Consider the following 16,845-nt stretch of genomic DNA (forward strand, 5'->3'; position numbering starts at 1 on the left):
TATAACTTTTATTGCAGGTGGAAACTATACACTACTTATACTCGATTTGTGTTCAGAGAATAGTAGAATATTAAAATGCACATATCATTAAAATATAATATTTTAAAAATTAGTACATTTGATGAATTTTAATGAAAATAAATTTAGAGTATCTATGAGAATACCTGGACATAGTATATAATCAATAAATATTAGTTGCATCAAGTTCTCCATTATTGAAATTGACTCTGAAAGGTATTATTTGATGCAGTCTTCTTATGATGCCCTATAGATAGTAGAAAGAATATGATATTTATAGTGAGAACTGGATTCGAATTCCACCACCACCATATCGTAGCTGATATATTAGCTGTGCGATCTTGAGTATGTTACTTAATGAATTTGGTTTCTGCACCCACAAAATAGAGATATTAATATCTATCTTACAGAGTGAAAATTAAATAAAATAATTTATATTAAGTACCAGGAAAACAATAGATTCTCAAAAGTTATTTTATATTTATAATTTACTTTTACCAAACAATATTCCACTAACTTGGTTTTTCCACAAGATATATATAATCTCAATAGTGTCCCTTACTAGATGTAGATGTTCAGAATGTGGTCCCCTATATCTTATGATATAATACTTACCTAGACAACAATTTAAGATGTCATTTTATAACATCTTGATTCTTCCCAACAAATGCTTAGAATCAAAGTAAGTAAATGTAGTCTAAGCTGACATTTAGCCAAAAATAAATTGACAAGCGCACATATTGTTTTTTGTGGGGATATGGATATGCAAGCACAAATACTCATACATCCATACAGACACATTTATATGCATGTGTACATTTTAAAGGTGTATTAGTAAGTTTAGAATGCTTTTGTTTACTTGCAATGTTGATCCACTAATACCCACAATGTGGTAATCTTTATGCAATAATAAATTTACTGCTTTTCTATTTATACAAGATTATATATTCATAGTAGAAACTTTAGAAAATAGAAAATGATAAAAAGCAACATTGCCCCATGTCTCACTATTCTGAAAGAAAATATTTTCATATTTTGGTATATAGCCAGACATATACTTTCCTATGTATATATGACAAATGATATAAAGTATACATATTATACCCACGTTTAACCAGATTAAAGAAAAGTAACAGGGAAGAATCCTAATTTCTATATTTGGAGTTTTTCACTTTCTATTGTATGCCTTGTTACCTGCCATTAAAAATTCTTTTAACATATTTTAAGCTTTCTTGTGTTCAGTTTTATGGATAGAGGTTGACATATAAATGAGTCTTCTATCATCAGACATGTAAGTTGTTTCTTCAAAAGTTTTCATGTTATAAATATTATCAGTATTATCAATATAATATGGACTGTAAAGAAACAAATGCTCATATCTGTGTCAGGATAAATTCACAGGAGCATAATTAGTTAGACAAAGTATATAACAGTTTGAAGGCTAATGTTATACGTTGCCAAAATGATCTCCAGAAAAGCTATACCAATTATTCTCACAGAAGAAATGTACACACCAATGCATTCCCTCATATTCACTCTAATACTAGGAATTATCGTTTTAAAAAAATCCTTGTCACCTTGAGGGATAAAAGATGGTATCTCATTATAATGTTTAATTGGCATTTATTTGGTTACTAGCTGCCCTTTGGTTATTCCTTCTTTTAAGGAACTAGGCAGTTTATGCCCTTTGTCCATTTTTCTGTTAGGTAGGCTTACCTATTTTATCCATGTTCTGCATAGAAAATTAAAACATCATTCAAGTGCTAAACCCAGCCTAAATTCTATTATGATGCAAAGTAATTGTAGGTTGTTAATGCTATTTACAAATCATATATCAATTTTATTTCACCATTGAAATAAAAAGTTGCATTCACAATTAAGTCTGTCTCCTCAGTAGAACTCAGTCAAGTAAGACAAACACTCCTAAATTTTGACTCTAAAACTGTTCACATTCTTATTGCTGCAAAATACTATTCTAGTATCATTATTAAAGTACCTAATATATTTCTGTGTTCGCTTCATTTATTACATGCCATAATGGGACTGCATATCTTTAGTGCTGGTTATGCACAATTAGCACTTAGTTATTGTCTTGTCACTTCAGCCCTACAAGACAAACTTCTTCAATGCAAGAAGTCAGCTAATCTTCATCAGTCAAGCAAAGCAGACAAATTTTGTTACCCTGAGTACAGAAGATTTTCAATATAGGAATTCTCCTTTTAATTTGAGGTTTACTTCGAGGTTTACTTCAATCCCCTCCAATAAAGCCATATCCCACAGAAGGCTATGCTTCCAGTAGCCAAATTATTGCCACAGTATTGCAGCTTTTCAAGAAAAATAGGAGGTAAATAGATAATTTATACACATTTTTCCTTAAGCAAAGTTTATTGACACCTGAAATTGTAGATTTACAAATCTTTATGAATTTTATTTAGCAGTCATTTCATTTTAACTTTTAAATCAAAATATCATTAAGATCCAAAGCGTTTCTGAATGTTTAAAAAGATAGTAGTAATAATAACCTTTTAGGATTGGGTGTCCCTTATACAGATCTTCTCTGTCCTTTTTAGAGGGCTATGGCTAAAATTGTGAATCCTAAATTAAATTTCTAAAAGTTTCTCTATTTTAAAAGGAAACAAGAATAGGATTATTTGAACTTCTTTTATGATATCTTGAATCTCATGATATCTTGAATTTCCAGGATTGGAAAATTCTGTATAATAGGTTAATTTCTTAAAAGTGAATAAGCACCTCTTCCATAGAAAACTCAGTAAAACTAAATGATGGTTTTATAAGAAAAGAAAAAGAAATGCTTGTTTCCAATGAAACTTTTCCAAGTATGTAGAATTGTATAACAATTTATTATTATTTTTTTTTATTGAAGAAGAAAAGCACTGTGCTAGGCTCTGTGGAACTGAGGTTAATAAAATCTAGTTTCTTTCTTAGAGGTGTTCAGAGCTATGAGAGATACAAGACATCAAAGATTCACAGAAGAGTGTAATCGATGCTAAACAGATCTATACTGAGGGGAGAGAGATCCATCCTTCTTGAAGTGTTAGGGAAGCATCAAAGGGCTGATGTGCTGGGTCTTAAGAAAGAACTTCCTAGAACTAGTTGAGGTATGGGAAGTATGTCTGGTGGGAGTTGGGGAAGATGAGGGGCCCAGGGAGCAGTGAGAAAAGAATTTTCCCGGCAAAGAGAGCAACGTACAAAGGCATGGAGGTGGGAAAGCATTTGATGTGTTTAGTAGATGAAAAGCAGCTCAGTATGCTCAGAGATTAAAGGAGGAGTTTGATAGAGATATGGAGAAGTAGAGAGTAGAGCAAGGATCAGGAGGAAATGAAATTGTAAAGGTAGGAAGTCATTGAATAAAAGTCAAATGAATACAGATTTAAAGTATTCATCTAAAACACATTTTTTAAAAATTTAAAGCTATTGTGTTCTGGAATAAATCTATCTTAACCGATATTTATCGACCACCAAGCTTAAGTGGTAGTACAACTTATGGTGGTACTACAAAGGGTTCAAAAGAGATATAACTCATGGTTACTTACCTCAGAACTGCTGTCCAGATTGGAAAATCTGTTGCACATTCATGAGTAATGTTGAAGTGCCACAGTAAATGATATACCAAGAAATAAGTGCTTTGGGAAAGATCAGAATAAGTGAGTTGACAGGGAATGTTGATGGAGGGAATGGGAACTAAAGAATATTTAGAATTTAAGTAGATGGAAAAAAGGGAGGAAATATTCCTGGCTAGGGAGCAACTTAAGTAAAGGTGAAAAGTATATCATTAGCAAATATTCAGGATAGCAAATGTTTATACAGCATTAATCATACACCAGACACTGTTCTGAGTGTTTTACATGTACTAACTTATTTAACATTCAAAATAACCCACAAGTAGGTACTATTATTAGTCTCGTTTTACAGATGAGGAAACTGAAGTACAAAAAATTTAAGTAACTTGCTCAAGATTACACAGTTAGAAAGTGGTATACTCAAGGTTAGAATGCAGAGTCTAGTTTCACTCTCGGGACTCAGGCCTGATCCAAAAGGAGTATTTTATTTTCTAAGAACATATAAATGTGCATAGATATAGTAGAGTTAAAGTAAGGTAGAGTTTGAATAATTTATGACAGGATTTGGGGTGTGGGTAGTATAATTGGTTCGAAAAGGCTTATTAGGAATGATCTGTGTAATGACAACCATGTTGTCAGTGGGAAAGAGACTGTAAATTTATTTGCAAGTATGTAGTGGGGGAATGAGTATTTAACCTCTACCTCTCACTGAAACCGTACAGTACAGAAATCTCCATCTTAGAGCAACTGAGCATGAAAAATAGGAGAATGGAGATATTAGAAACATAAATTGGATATTCTTTTTCAAGTGTTGTAGAAATAAAAATTAATCTTAATTGGTAGTCAGTAACCTTAGGTAATTAAGATGACTAAGTTAACATTTTAGTTTATTAAAAAGGATGTTACAAATGGAGGCTACTTAGCATAGGTTTTTTAGTTTTTTAGTTTTTAACCTGCTCAAAACTACTCTAAGCACCATATTTTATAAAGATGATTTATTAATTATACTTATTTCTTATACTTCTTAAGTCTCAGCTAGAATCACTCCAAAATATTTTGAAATTAAATCTATTATTAATTCCAAAACATCAAGATTAGATGGTTTAATAATCTGGGCATCTTTTTATTCCTTTAACATTAAAAAAATATGAGGGCAAAACTAATTGAACTGACCATACCACAAGTAATTAGGATTACATTACAAGGCAGATTATCCGTTTATTTGCAGGAATTTTAGCTCGATCTGTTAATGTACTTTCAGTATCCTTTGGCCATCACTGCTTTTATAATGTTTTCTTTCTGCAAATGCTAAATCTCATAAGAAGTTGGTTATATAACACTGGAAATTAGCACTTCTTACAAAATCACAGTTACAGATTATTTTGTTAAGCATTTAATATCTGCATTGTTGTTTCTCTTATTTCTTCATGTTTATATATGAAACATTTTTAAGGAAAGAAACCAATCTTAATTGCATACCAATCATAATCTGCTCTTAACCACAGCTTTCAAGGGTGTTTTCTTTGAGTCATTTGTGGAAGTGTGACATTCCTCACCCAAATTCTGTTTAATCTTGACCTTTAAGTATAAATTGAAATGCACATAAAATATACTTTATACAGTTGACAACATATTAATAACAAAATATTTCAGGTAGCAATATTTTCGGTAAACAATCTCACGCTCTCTCTCCCCCCATATATACATACACACAAACACACATAATACCTCACATAATGGTAGGCAGACTTATTTCAAGTTATGCAAAGGGATAACAGCAGTACAAGAAAATTGTATAACTTTTTAATCTTCGCATTATCCTTGTAGTCTTCTTGCTTTACTTCCTCCAGGTAAAAGCATAGATCTTGAATCCAAAGGGACCTGGGTTATTTTCCTTCCTCTAACACATACATTCTAGCTATGGAATCTTTGAGCAGGTTTTTTAAATTTTGAGAAGGGAGCCTTAGATGTTGCTTCTGAAGAAGGCAATGATAATACTTTCTAATACTTACCTACATTCTGAACACTGAGGTAAGACTTACAGACTGCATTACTATTCTTTGCCACAAACCTACAAAAGTGACTGATATTAAAGAGAAAAACTGAAGTTCTATGTTCAGTTATCTTAAGTGGAAGGCTGGGATTTGAACCTTACTCATTACAATATACCTGCCTTTCACACTCTTTTCATTTGAACCTCCCTACAGCCAGTCAGAAAAAATCCTGTTTTTTGCTTACACACAGGGCACTGAGACAGGCTTAGTATGTCTTGCATTGGGTAGTGACAGAGATGAGATCCCCAGGCTCTTGGTTCCATGCTTTTCTCACTATAATTACCTTGAATTTTTTAATCTACAAATAAAAATTTTCTAAATGTAAAGGCCTTTAAAGGTAAGAATGGCATGACATGATGACATGACCAAAAACCATGTTTTTGTTTGATGACTAATAGAATTTTGGGACTTGATAAAAAGGCAAAAGCGAAATTTCAGGCAAAGTGGAGTTGAAAGAGTATTTCCAGATTAGTTGTTTTTCAGAAAAAATGATTCAGTAACATCAGATGGAACATAAGAGTGATTTATTGAATCTATTTATTTTTGATGTGATATTTTATTATTAGCTTATTAGTTGAAATTAATTTCAACAGCAATATAAATTGATAATTTTGAACAGTGATTAAATATATTCTACATGGTATTTTATATAATTTCACATAAAAGATATCTAATTTACCTAGTTAGGCCTGTTCAACAAGAGAAATACTTCCTTTTATTTAAAATATCTTAGTGATCAGGATAGCTACAAAAACTGGTTTGTTCAAACACCACTTTTTAAGTGCAACATTTAAAGTGTACAGTTTACAACTAATACAAAGAAAATATACTTAAAGCCCCAAACTTGAATGTTCATTGTATCCAGTAGCTTTGACCACAAACAACCACAGGATTTCAAGATCAGTGCGTCTGTGCTTTCAATCAACATCATCAGCAGGCAGTAATCCTGGGGAAAAAAAGCAAATTCCACAAATAAACAGACCAATTTTCCTTTAAGAGGAAAGCTAATTCTTTTCAATCTACTTTTTTTATTACACTATTTTCCCTCTATCTACTTAGCTAGTATAAGGATAAATTTCCAAAGCTACCCAGTTGGAAAATAAATAGGTTCACTGTTTGTCTAGCATTCCAATCTTTGCAAATGTAAATCAGTCCAACTGCTCCTCATTTAAACCTTCAACTTCACAAAACATTAAAGGGTGGCTTTTCATGACACAATTTAATCTATCCACTAAGATTTCTGCTTGAACATCATTTGAAATTGACTATCTGATAAAGAGAGACCACTATCAAAGGTCAGTGAGGTCAACTTGTATAATTACAAGTAGTTTTAGTGGGTCAACTCTTCCAGACACCACTGTTTGAAGGTTAAATTGTTACAATTAAATATATATACAGATCTCCCCAGAGTTACTTTATTGTTAAATGTACCGGAAACAGCAAAAGCATTTATTTCTGACCTTAATTGTGTCCAAAGTGTCACCATTGGGAAATAATACAAAAAGAACGCTTATTAAAAGCATTACAATCTTGCACGTTAAACAATGCTGTATAAAATAAAATACATAATTAGTTATCAGAAACTGGTTTTATTTATTACATCAATATTAAGAAGTTCATACGGGTTATTCCCTTTGGTTAAATTAGAAGTGCTCTAAGACATGACATCTACTATTTTATAGTTGGTAAACTTCCCACAAAGAAGAGTTTGATGCTAAAGCAACTTTCACTTCAGAATGGTCACTTCCAAATTACTGCAATTTAATCACATTTTAATAACAGAGTAGAAGGAAGCTTTAAATAGGAAGCTTTAAAATGGGCTATCTTTTTAATTGTTTGATTCATTTTAATGCCTTGTACTTTTTTATTAAGTGCCTAATTAGCCAACGATCAAATCTTCCGTAATTACTGCAGTGAAATATTATCATTCTTTTATTTTAATGACGGTAACTATAGATCAGTTCTTTTTGTCTTTTCAATGTGGTAAAAATAATAATAGTTTTAATAAAGAAAAGAAAGTTGCCTTTGGTGCCCAAAGTATTTACCTCAATGTTCCTATATTTTTATAAACAAAAGTGGGATTTCAAATGTTGTGTGAAATGTTTCATAAAGGAAGTAAATGGTAAATGGTTAATGGTTTAATTTTAATAATGAAGACAACTTTCTAAGTCAAGTTTTCAGATTCAGGGAATTATTACCATGTGAAACTATTATTAGGAAAATCAATCTTCATATCTATAGATTTGAGTGAAATGGTCTTAACACATTTTATTGTTTAAAATATTTTCAGATTTTGTGTTGGAGACAAATTTTTCCTGAAGAATAACATGATCCTTTGCCAGACGGACTACGAGGAAGGTTTAATGAAAGAAGGTTATGCACCCCAGGTTCGCTGATCTATCAACATCACCCCATTAAGAATACAAAGCACTACATTCTTTTATCTTTTTTGCTCCACATGTATATAAGAATCGACACAGGAACCTACTGAATAGCGTAGATATAGGGAAGCAGGATGGTTATATGGAATAAAAGGCGGACTGCATCTGTATGTAGTGAAATTGCCCCCGTTCAGAGTTGAATGTTTATTATTAAAGAAAAAAGTAATGTACATATTGCTGGATTTTTTTGCTTGCTATTCATTTTTGTGTCACTTGGCATGAGATGTTTATTTTGGACTATTGTATATAATGTATTGTAATATTTGAAGCACAAATGTAATACAGTTTTATTGTGTTACCATTTGTGTTCTGTTTGCTTCTTTGTATTGTTGCATTTAGTACAATCAGTGTTTAAACTTACTGTATATTTATGCTTTCTGTATCTACCAGCTATTTTAAATGAGCTGTAACTTTCTAGTAAAGAACTGAAGAGCAAATCTCACTAATGATACACAGATAGATAAAACAAGTCTATCAACATTAAAAACACTAAACAATAAAGACACACACAAAGCATTTTAGTGACATCCACTACTTATTGCCACTATGATTTAGAGTCTATCGGTGTTCTTGTTATAACCCCCTATTTTCAGGGGGTTAAAAAAATCAGCTTTAAAAAATGCATAAAAATTTCATCTTAAAGCACTTTCATTTTATACCAACGTGAAAAGTGCCATTTTTAGAATGACTTTAAAGCTTACCAGTTATCCTTTTAATATCCTTTTTGTGTGTTCTTTGCCTACACAATGGCTTTGTTTTGCTTTTTCAGTCACACCCCTTATGTGAACTAGTGCCTTTGGGTATAGTGTAAAAATTTTCCAAAGGGTTACTTTTAAAAAGTATTGCCACAATTATGAGATAATTTTAAAATGATAAAGTAAATTTCTTGTATAAATTTTGCCCAGATCTCTCCATAAGAGCTAAGGGTTTAATAACTTTATGGCTTAATAAATTTATGGCACTGAAAAGATTTGAGTGTGAATCTACTGAAATCATGGTAATGCACATTGAAGTATGATGGTATTTGAGTAGTGAAGTTACTTTTGAGCAGAGCAACATAATGCTCATAGAATCTTCTAGAAGAAGAGGAACAAAGGGATTGATAAAAAGCTGAGAACTGGTGATTATATATTTTTCTGTATTTCCCTGCCGTTTATTTCAATGTTTAAAAAGTGAACCCTTTAAGTTTGATGCGGCTTACTTTACTCATTGCTTGAGGGAATTACCGACTCAGAATACATCACACACAGGCTGAAATCTGCCACTCCATGTCTTAAAGGTGAAATATGCCCTTCCCTACATGATAGCAGATAAAGAAAAAAGCTCTAGAAACAGAAATTATGGAGAACAATTATTTAAATTACAATTAAGGAAATAAAAATGAGAATATGATCCCCTCTTCTGGGTTGCTCACACTTTGTTTCTTTGCTTCTACTCCCTGTAATAAAACTACTTTTCAACAAATCTAATTCTGCGTAGGCACAATGAACCATATTTCTACCATAGCAAACAGTGCTATGGGTTTTCTTTTTATTTTTTTTTTTTTGATCACTTGTACAGGAAACAATATTTCCCAGTGTTATTTACATACATATTTTGTCCTGCCAATATATGCATTACAGAAAATTAAATGTTAAACCTGAATTTTTGGTTTGGGGCCAAAATATTAAGCTGAAAATAATGCTGGTGTGGATTTGAGTTGTTTTGAAACAAAGCTTTATTATGAACGTGCATGTGAATCTCTATATTGCCTCTTATTTTTAAGAAAATGGTTCTGTGAAAAGTGAATGATATGTATTTTTACAAATGCTTCATGGTTAAGAGTGTTCACATCACATGTCCCCCAAATTCAAAATTATATTGAAGAAAGAATTTCAAAAATAGCTATTTGGATCTCACAGAATAACTGTTATTTTAGCCTTTGAGCCTTACAATTGTTTCACAAAAAAAAAAAAAAAAAAAACAAACCTTGTATAGCCAAAAACAAAGCAAGACAAAATAAAAATGGGAGGGAGTGAGATAAGTGAGAGGTGTTTTCATAACACAGCCCTGCTAGTCCTTATTAACAGTTGTTTGAAATTCACGTGGATGTAAAATTTTAATTGTCAGTATCTTTTTCAAATGATTTTTTTTTAGATTTAAATGGTTTTTATATGTTTATTGATATGTGGAAATACTTGTAAATTGGGAACAAACTTGTCTCAACTTCTTGAAGCCGTTCAACTATCCTTGCCACCCAAAGACCAAACAAGGTTTTCACTGCTTTTTCTTTTACTTAATACTTTGGGAATCAACTCTTATGCTTTTTACTACAAACAAAATTACTCGCCTGAATTAAAGGTTAAGGCCTTAATCTGTTTAGATTATCTTTAATCTCTATGAAGTTGTGAAACAAGACAGGAATAATTTCAGCTGTAGGCCATTTTTACAGCTAACTGTCCATAAACAGTAGCATTTTTGACCTGGAGTACTAAACTAATTGTCTTGACTACTCAAAGCCCTGGAATTGTCAACTTTCCTCTTTGTGTTGTGTAGCCCTGACGTCATTTAGCTTGTTATCTGATGCTTCCAATAGGACACCCCTGATGTAGCTTTGATTTCTCAAGCAGTGAAACTCGCTCCCTAACTCGCTTCTCACAGGGTGCCTATGGTGAAGGACCAGGCACCCCCACTACACCAAGTGCTGATTGAGTTTAAAAGCTGACCTGTGTTTGTAATTTCACTTTCATCTTGCTTAATAAATATCTGCTGAATTCTTTCACTTTTTACATTTGGATTTATGTTTTTGATAAAAGGGGTATTAGATTATTTGAGCTCAATTGGCAAAATCTAAAATGATACCTAGAAAATATACATGGAAGTCCACAAAAAAGGAAAACGATATGTAAGGACATTTACTTTCTCAAGGTAAAGCATAGCAAGCCTAGATGAAGGATCTCAAATGCTTTCTCTAAATATTATATTTAGGATTTCTGAGCTAAGTAGTTTACTGCTGTTTACTTTCATGAGGAAGATAAAACTGTCAAAAATGAAGGTAGCAATTGCTGGGTGTAATTTTGTACATTTATACAAATTTTAAGTGATCTTTCTGAAAGCAACTGTGTTGCTGTTGTCAGACTAAATTTCAAATTTCCTGTTTTTTGTATAATGAATTAAAACAAAAAACTAAGTCCCACATTTTCGAGGAAGAGATGCTGTGCCTTTAATGAAATGGTGCTGAAAATTGCAGCTAGGGTAAAGCATGCCATACACAAGTGGTTTCCTTTTAACTATTACTTTAGGCAAACCACTCTCTGAATCGTCACTTAAACAATTTCAAAGAAATGATATAGGCCAAACATGTTTAGCGTTCACTTCACTAAGTTGCAAAAACAATCTGCATGTTTATTGTAATAGGCCATTAGCACAAAATACAATTTTAGCAAAAGCTTTTGTGATCATTACTTTTTTCTTAAAAACATCATTGTAGATATTTTTTAAATGTGATTTTAATGCAACTTAAGGTAAAAGAAAGCAAAGGTTTAATGTAGTCATTATTTCATTTGACATTTATTGAGTGCTTACTATGCAACAGGCCTCTCCCTGATCATTCAGCCTCCTACTGGACAGACTTAGGCTACTCCCTACATCAGATAACTTTAACATGTCTTTGCGTTGGTTTGCACTCATCTCAAACCTGTTAGTAAGGAGCACACAAACACGAATACCATCTTCTACCTATTCAGCATGTCATTGGTATGAAAGCCCCAGAAAATATCTCAAGCAATCAATGTGTTCAGAGAATTATCTCACACAAATTACTCATTAACTCAATAGCACATAATAAAAAAGAACATCAATTAATTAATGAGTCACCGTCAGATCACTATGATTACAGTAGAGCTCTGTTGAAACAGTGGTTATAAATGGAGCTGCTTCTCTTTATTCATTGTTTGCAATTGGCCCATTATTTGGCTGAAACCAGTGTCATATTTAACACATGCCTATAGGTAATTGTGTGATTAGTATCATAAATGAAGAATTCAGAAAGCCTACTGCTTATGAGACCTTATCAATGGCCAGAAAAATAAAGAAAACTCTCATTTTTACTATGGCTTCCTTGGAAGCCAAGCTACAAGAAGGGTATATTATCTTTCTAAAAGGTATTTTTTTTACTATTATAATCAAGATTTAAGAATGCCATGTTGAACAGTATAAGGATTAGCTGCTAAAACACTTAAAAGTAAATTTACAATGGTTTCAGGATACACAATTTACTTTTAGTAACTTTTCATGAAGAGTAAAATATACATGATCATTGCCAGCTTTGTAAACATTTTGCTACCCCAAAATGACAATTTTTGCTTTTTGTAGGCTGGGTTGGGGTGAGTTGGTGGTGATTGACAGCAATAGGGGAAGAGATTTAAAGAAATACCAAATATTGCATACAAAGTCACCAACTAAACTTTCCCAACTATCTTGGTAAATGCCATTCCAATAAGCTTATAGAATAATTATAACAGTTCCCTTAGGTAAGTAAGAAACATCTGTTGTTAACACATAGCAGGTGTTAACAATTACACAAACTGAACTTTTTAAAAATGTTTTTAATTAAAAGAATTCTGTTTTCTGAAAAGGAAAATATGTCAAATTCAAAGGTACTCTTGTTTTGGGTGTGCAGATCACGTAATGCACAAAATTATAAAGAACAAATCATCTAGGATCAACTAGGTTTGGTGGTTGGTTCAGATCATTGCAATCAAAAGTGAATTGAAATTCATTGCACTTTTCACACAATTGGTATTCTGGATTGAGGAGCTGAACACTTGTGAAATTGGTATAGTAGAGCTGATTACAGAATATTTTGGCTTTATGGGCAAGGTGGTTGCCATTAACTATACCACATTTAGTGGACACAGTACAAAGAAAAACAAGAGTAAGAAACATTCAGATAATAGATTATCCAAATCTTTTTTTTTTTTTCCCCCGCCTCTGGAGGAGACTTTAAATCACCTAAAGTAAAATAGTCCATTTAATGAAACATGTAACATTATCCTATGACCCATCTTCAACAGCTTTTAATAATAATAGCTAACATTTACTGAACACTTACCACGTATCAGGTAGTTTTTCACACTCATGTAATTTCTACAACATCCCTGTGACATAGACATTATTACCCCTAGTTTACGATTTTTAAATAAAACCACAGACAGGTTATTTAACTTGCCCAAAGTCATACAGCTAGCGAGTAGTGGGCCTGAGATTATAAATACAAGTTTTCTCGGTCTAGTACCACCCTATTGTATCATCTCCTGTAGGGTTGTCCTTATTATTGTCACTGTTATTATTTTGTAGCCCCTGGGAATAACCAAGAACTAGAAGGGGTTATCCATGCCTGAGCCAAAATTCTGAATATTTAAGAGTTAATGTCAGCTTTAAGATGAAACTTGGGAATGAGAGTGATCATTTTTTCCTAGATGCAATCTGTTCGGGAGTTCTTTATTTCAACCACACCATGGAGACATTTATTTGAACCTGTAAATCCAGGATACCAAGAATAGAGAATCCCTAGCATAGCAGTAATGGAAATAAAAGGTGGTCAGCATTGACTTGAGAACAAATTAGAATAAACAGCTACAATTTTCTGCACCAGGACAAGCATGCTGTAGTGAGGTGAAGCTAGATCAGTCTCAGAAATCAAGACAATAAAATGAGCATATTATCTATCTTTGATATTTTATAACTTCCTTCCGGAAGATGAGAAGAAACAAAAATTGAAGTCCCAACAATAGCAATCTGTGTCAAATTGTGGGCAGCTGCCATGTGTGTAGCAACATACAGCCATCTCTATTTTTTGCCTGAGAGACTTTAGTGTATGAAATATGTTTGCTACTATTTATTCTTTCTTTAATGCCCAATTTATTAAGCATACAACTCTCACAAATTCAATTTCTCTAAACATTTGTACACCATTTAAGCAGCTAATAAAGCAAAACCTGTAGATTTAATAAATCAGATTCAACCATTTAAACATTGATTAGAATCTTAGTCAAATTCTTCTAAACTTTTCAATAAAATCCCACATAATAAGTTTCAAGTACTTTAAAAACAGACAAAAAGTCTCACAGTACGCCAAAACTTATCTGTAAAAATATACTTAAAACTTTAACAAAATTATTAATTTAAATTAATATTTCTGTATTTTGCTTCATATCTTTGTAAGGTTACATTAATAACAAGCAATTTCTTTAAAAAGTTAGAGAATATTATCTCAACTAGGTGAGGTTACAAGATCTGTGTTGTTGACTCTATGAACCTTGGTTGGGGCATGAGAACTAGCTACGCTGTCTAAAATGATTCAGACATGAACCGTGCACACAAGTTAGCCAATAATTTAATAGTCATGCCTCTGTATTACATTAATGGAACTTTTTTAAGTCCAAGTCCTTCACATGGGTTATAATTGCCTATAACTCAATGCTTTTCTCTCAAAAAGATGTATGTTAGCGTTATTGGAATCTTATATATGCTATTTTAATATCTCATTATAAGCTACAGAATCACTTAGAGATTTTTGTCTTCTCAGAAACAAGGAATTAGAGCTAGGTGTGGTGGCTCACACCTTTGATCCCAGCCATTTAGGAGGCTGCAGTGGTAGGATTGCTTGAGGCCAACAGTTCAAGACCAGCCTGGTAGCATAGTGAGACCCCCATCTCTAGAAAATAAAAAATAAATTAGCTGGGTGTGGTGGCACATATCTGTAGTACCAGCTACTCAGAAGGCTGAGACAGGAGCATCTCCTGAGCCCAGGAATTTGAGACTGCAGTGAGCTATGATTGCACCGTTGCACTCAAGCCTAGGTGACAGAGCAAGACCTCATCTCTAAGAAAAAAATAAAGAAAAGAACAAGGAATAGGACCTATGCCAGTAACATTGCCTATTGGGACATTTGGCTAATCCTCTTTCTCACAGAAATTGTTGGACTCTCTTTTGAACTGATTATCATGTATTATCACTTGTGCCGATTAGCACTTTGTGTTCTTGGCATGGTTTGACTTACAATCTCTACATTTAATCTTCTCTACTTAGAGATGAATACCAATTGACACATAAATAAGTATATATTCAATAGAAGAAACAAATCATATATACAATAATATTTAGCTTTTTTTGTATGACAATTCTTTTGTATAGTTTAAATTAAGTTTTCCCCTTTTGAGTACAGTCCTAGAGTCGTAGCTTCCATAGACCCAGATGCATTACAGGTGGATTTTGTAGTAGGTTATTTTTCAAGTATTTGTGTGTGTGTGTGTGTGTGTGTGTGTCTGTGTGTGTGTCTGTGTGTCTGTGCATAGTTCTTATGTTAGGTATCAATCAAAGAAGTTTGTTTAAAAAAATAATACCTTAGAAAACCAGAAAGCCAAAAATAAAGGGCTTGAAAAAAAAATGCAGAGTGCAGCAGAATAAGGTGAGCAAAAGGGGAACTGTTCCAGAAATGGGTACTCAACCCACAAATTGCACAGGCCAAACGTGTGGAAAACAGGAGTAACAGAAATCACGTGCTCACACTCACGGAGAGTATCAGTATTGTGCAACATTAGTTGAACACTGAGAAGATGAAAATAAATAAACAGAAGAATGAGTCAAGAGCCAAGAGCATGACTTAGCCATCCAAATCTGGAAGAGACTCCGGGGTGGGGAGCCTGTGGCCTTGGGCCACATGTGGCCCTCCAGATCCCCAAGTGCAGCCCCTTGACTGAATGCAAACTTCAGATCCCAAAGGATTTGTTCTGTAAAATTTGGATTCAGTCAAAAGGTTGCACTCAAGGATCCGGAAGGCCACATGGGCCCCCAAGGCTGCAGGTTCCATATTTGTGCTGTGACACTGTTATCATCAGGTTTATGCAGACCTTGATTACTTTTTAGGTAAACTTTGTTGTTTAACTCAAAACACAATTTTCTTAATTAACCCTTCAATTTTTTTCCATTGAAACCATTTAAGACTGTAAACGTTGTGGTTAGAAGACTCAGCTTTTTTTTTTATTTCAGCATATTATGGGGGTACAAATGTTTAGGCTACGTATATTGTCCCTGCCCCCTCCCCCCCTCCGCCTCCCCACCCACGAGTCAGAGCTTCAAGCCTGTCCATCCCCCAGACTCAGCTTTGCCATCGGGCAGACAATGATTTTGAAAAAATTATTTATCTTCATTGATAACAGTTTTCTCATCTGCATAATGGAGACAAAACCTGCTACACAGGATTTTATTGAAGATGAAATGAAACAATCTACGTCAAGCATTTCACATACTTGCCTGATACATAGTGTTCAAGTTATTATTATTATTGTTATTTTTATTAATCTCAAATCCTCTAAGAGCTTTTTATGTGTTAATCAGCGTGGGTGGGCATCGGGGATGGTTTATGATCCACTAGGCAGACTTGGGGAAAAGAATAACAATTATTACAGATGAGTGTTCAACAAGCAAACTAGAACATTCCTTGCAAGTGAAATATTGGGATTCAAAGAGAAAATTAAACTGAGGGTTTAGGCCATACTCAGATAGATTGGATGATAAGGCATTTTTTTATTACCTTCTTTGGTCTCAAACTTTTAGTTAATTAATTTATATATTTAGACACAGAGTCTCACTCTGTCACCCTTAGTAGGGTGAAATGGTGTCATGATAGCTCACAGCAACCTCAAACTCCTGGGCTCAAGTGATCCTCCTGCCTCAGCCTCCTGTGTAGCTGGGACTACAGGCATGCAC

At 33.2% G+C, this 16,845-nt stretch overlaps 1 protein-coding gene across 4 annotated transcripts in view; it reads left to right on the forward strand.

The window, feature by feature from the left end:
• LMO3 (LIM domain only 3) overlaps window positions 1–10,897 on the forward strand; it is a 61,520-nt gene extending 50,623 nt beyond the window's left edge. For all 4 annotated transcript variants that reach the window (XM_045554251.1, XM_045554252.1, XM_045554253.1 and 1 more), the window contains one exon: window positions 7,944–10,897. In XM_045554251.1, the coding sequence (XP_045410207.1) occupies window positions 7,944–8,049 (106 nt within the window). In that variant the 3' untranslated portion in view covers window positions 8,050–10,897. The remainder of the gene's footprint in view (window positions 1–7,943) is intronic.
• The last annotated feature ends 5,948 nt before the right edge of the window (window positions 10,898–16,845 follow it).

This window comes from Lemur catta, chromosome 6, assembly GCF_020740605.2.
Source record: "Lemur catta isolate mLemCat1 chromosome 6, mLemCat1.pri, whole genome shotgun sequence".
In the NCBI taxonomy this organism is placed as follows: domain Eukaryota; kingdom Metazoa; phylum Chordata; class Mammalia; order Primates; family Lemuridae; genus Lemur; species Lemur catta.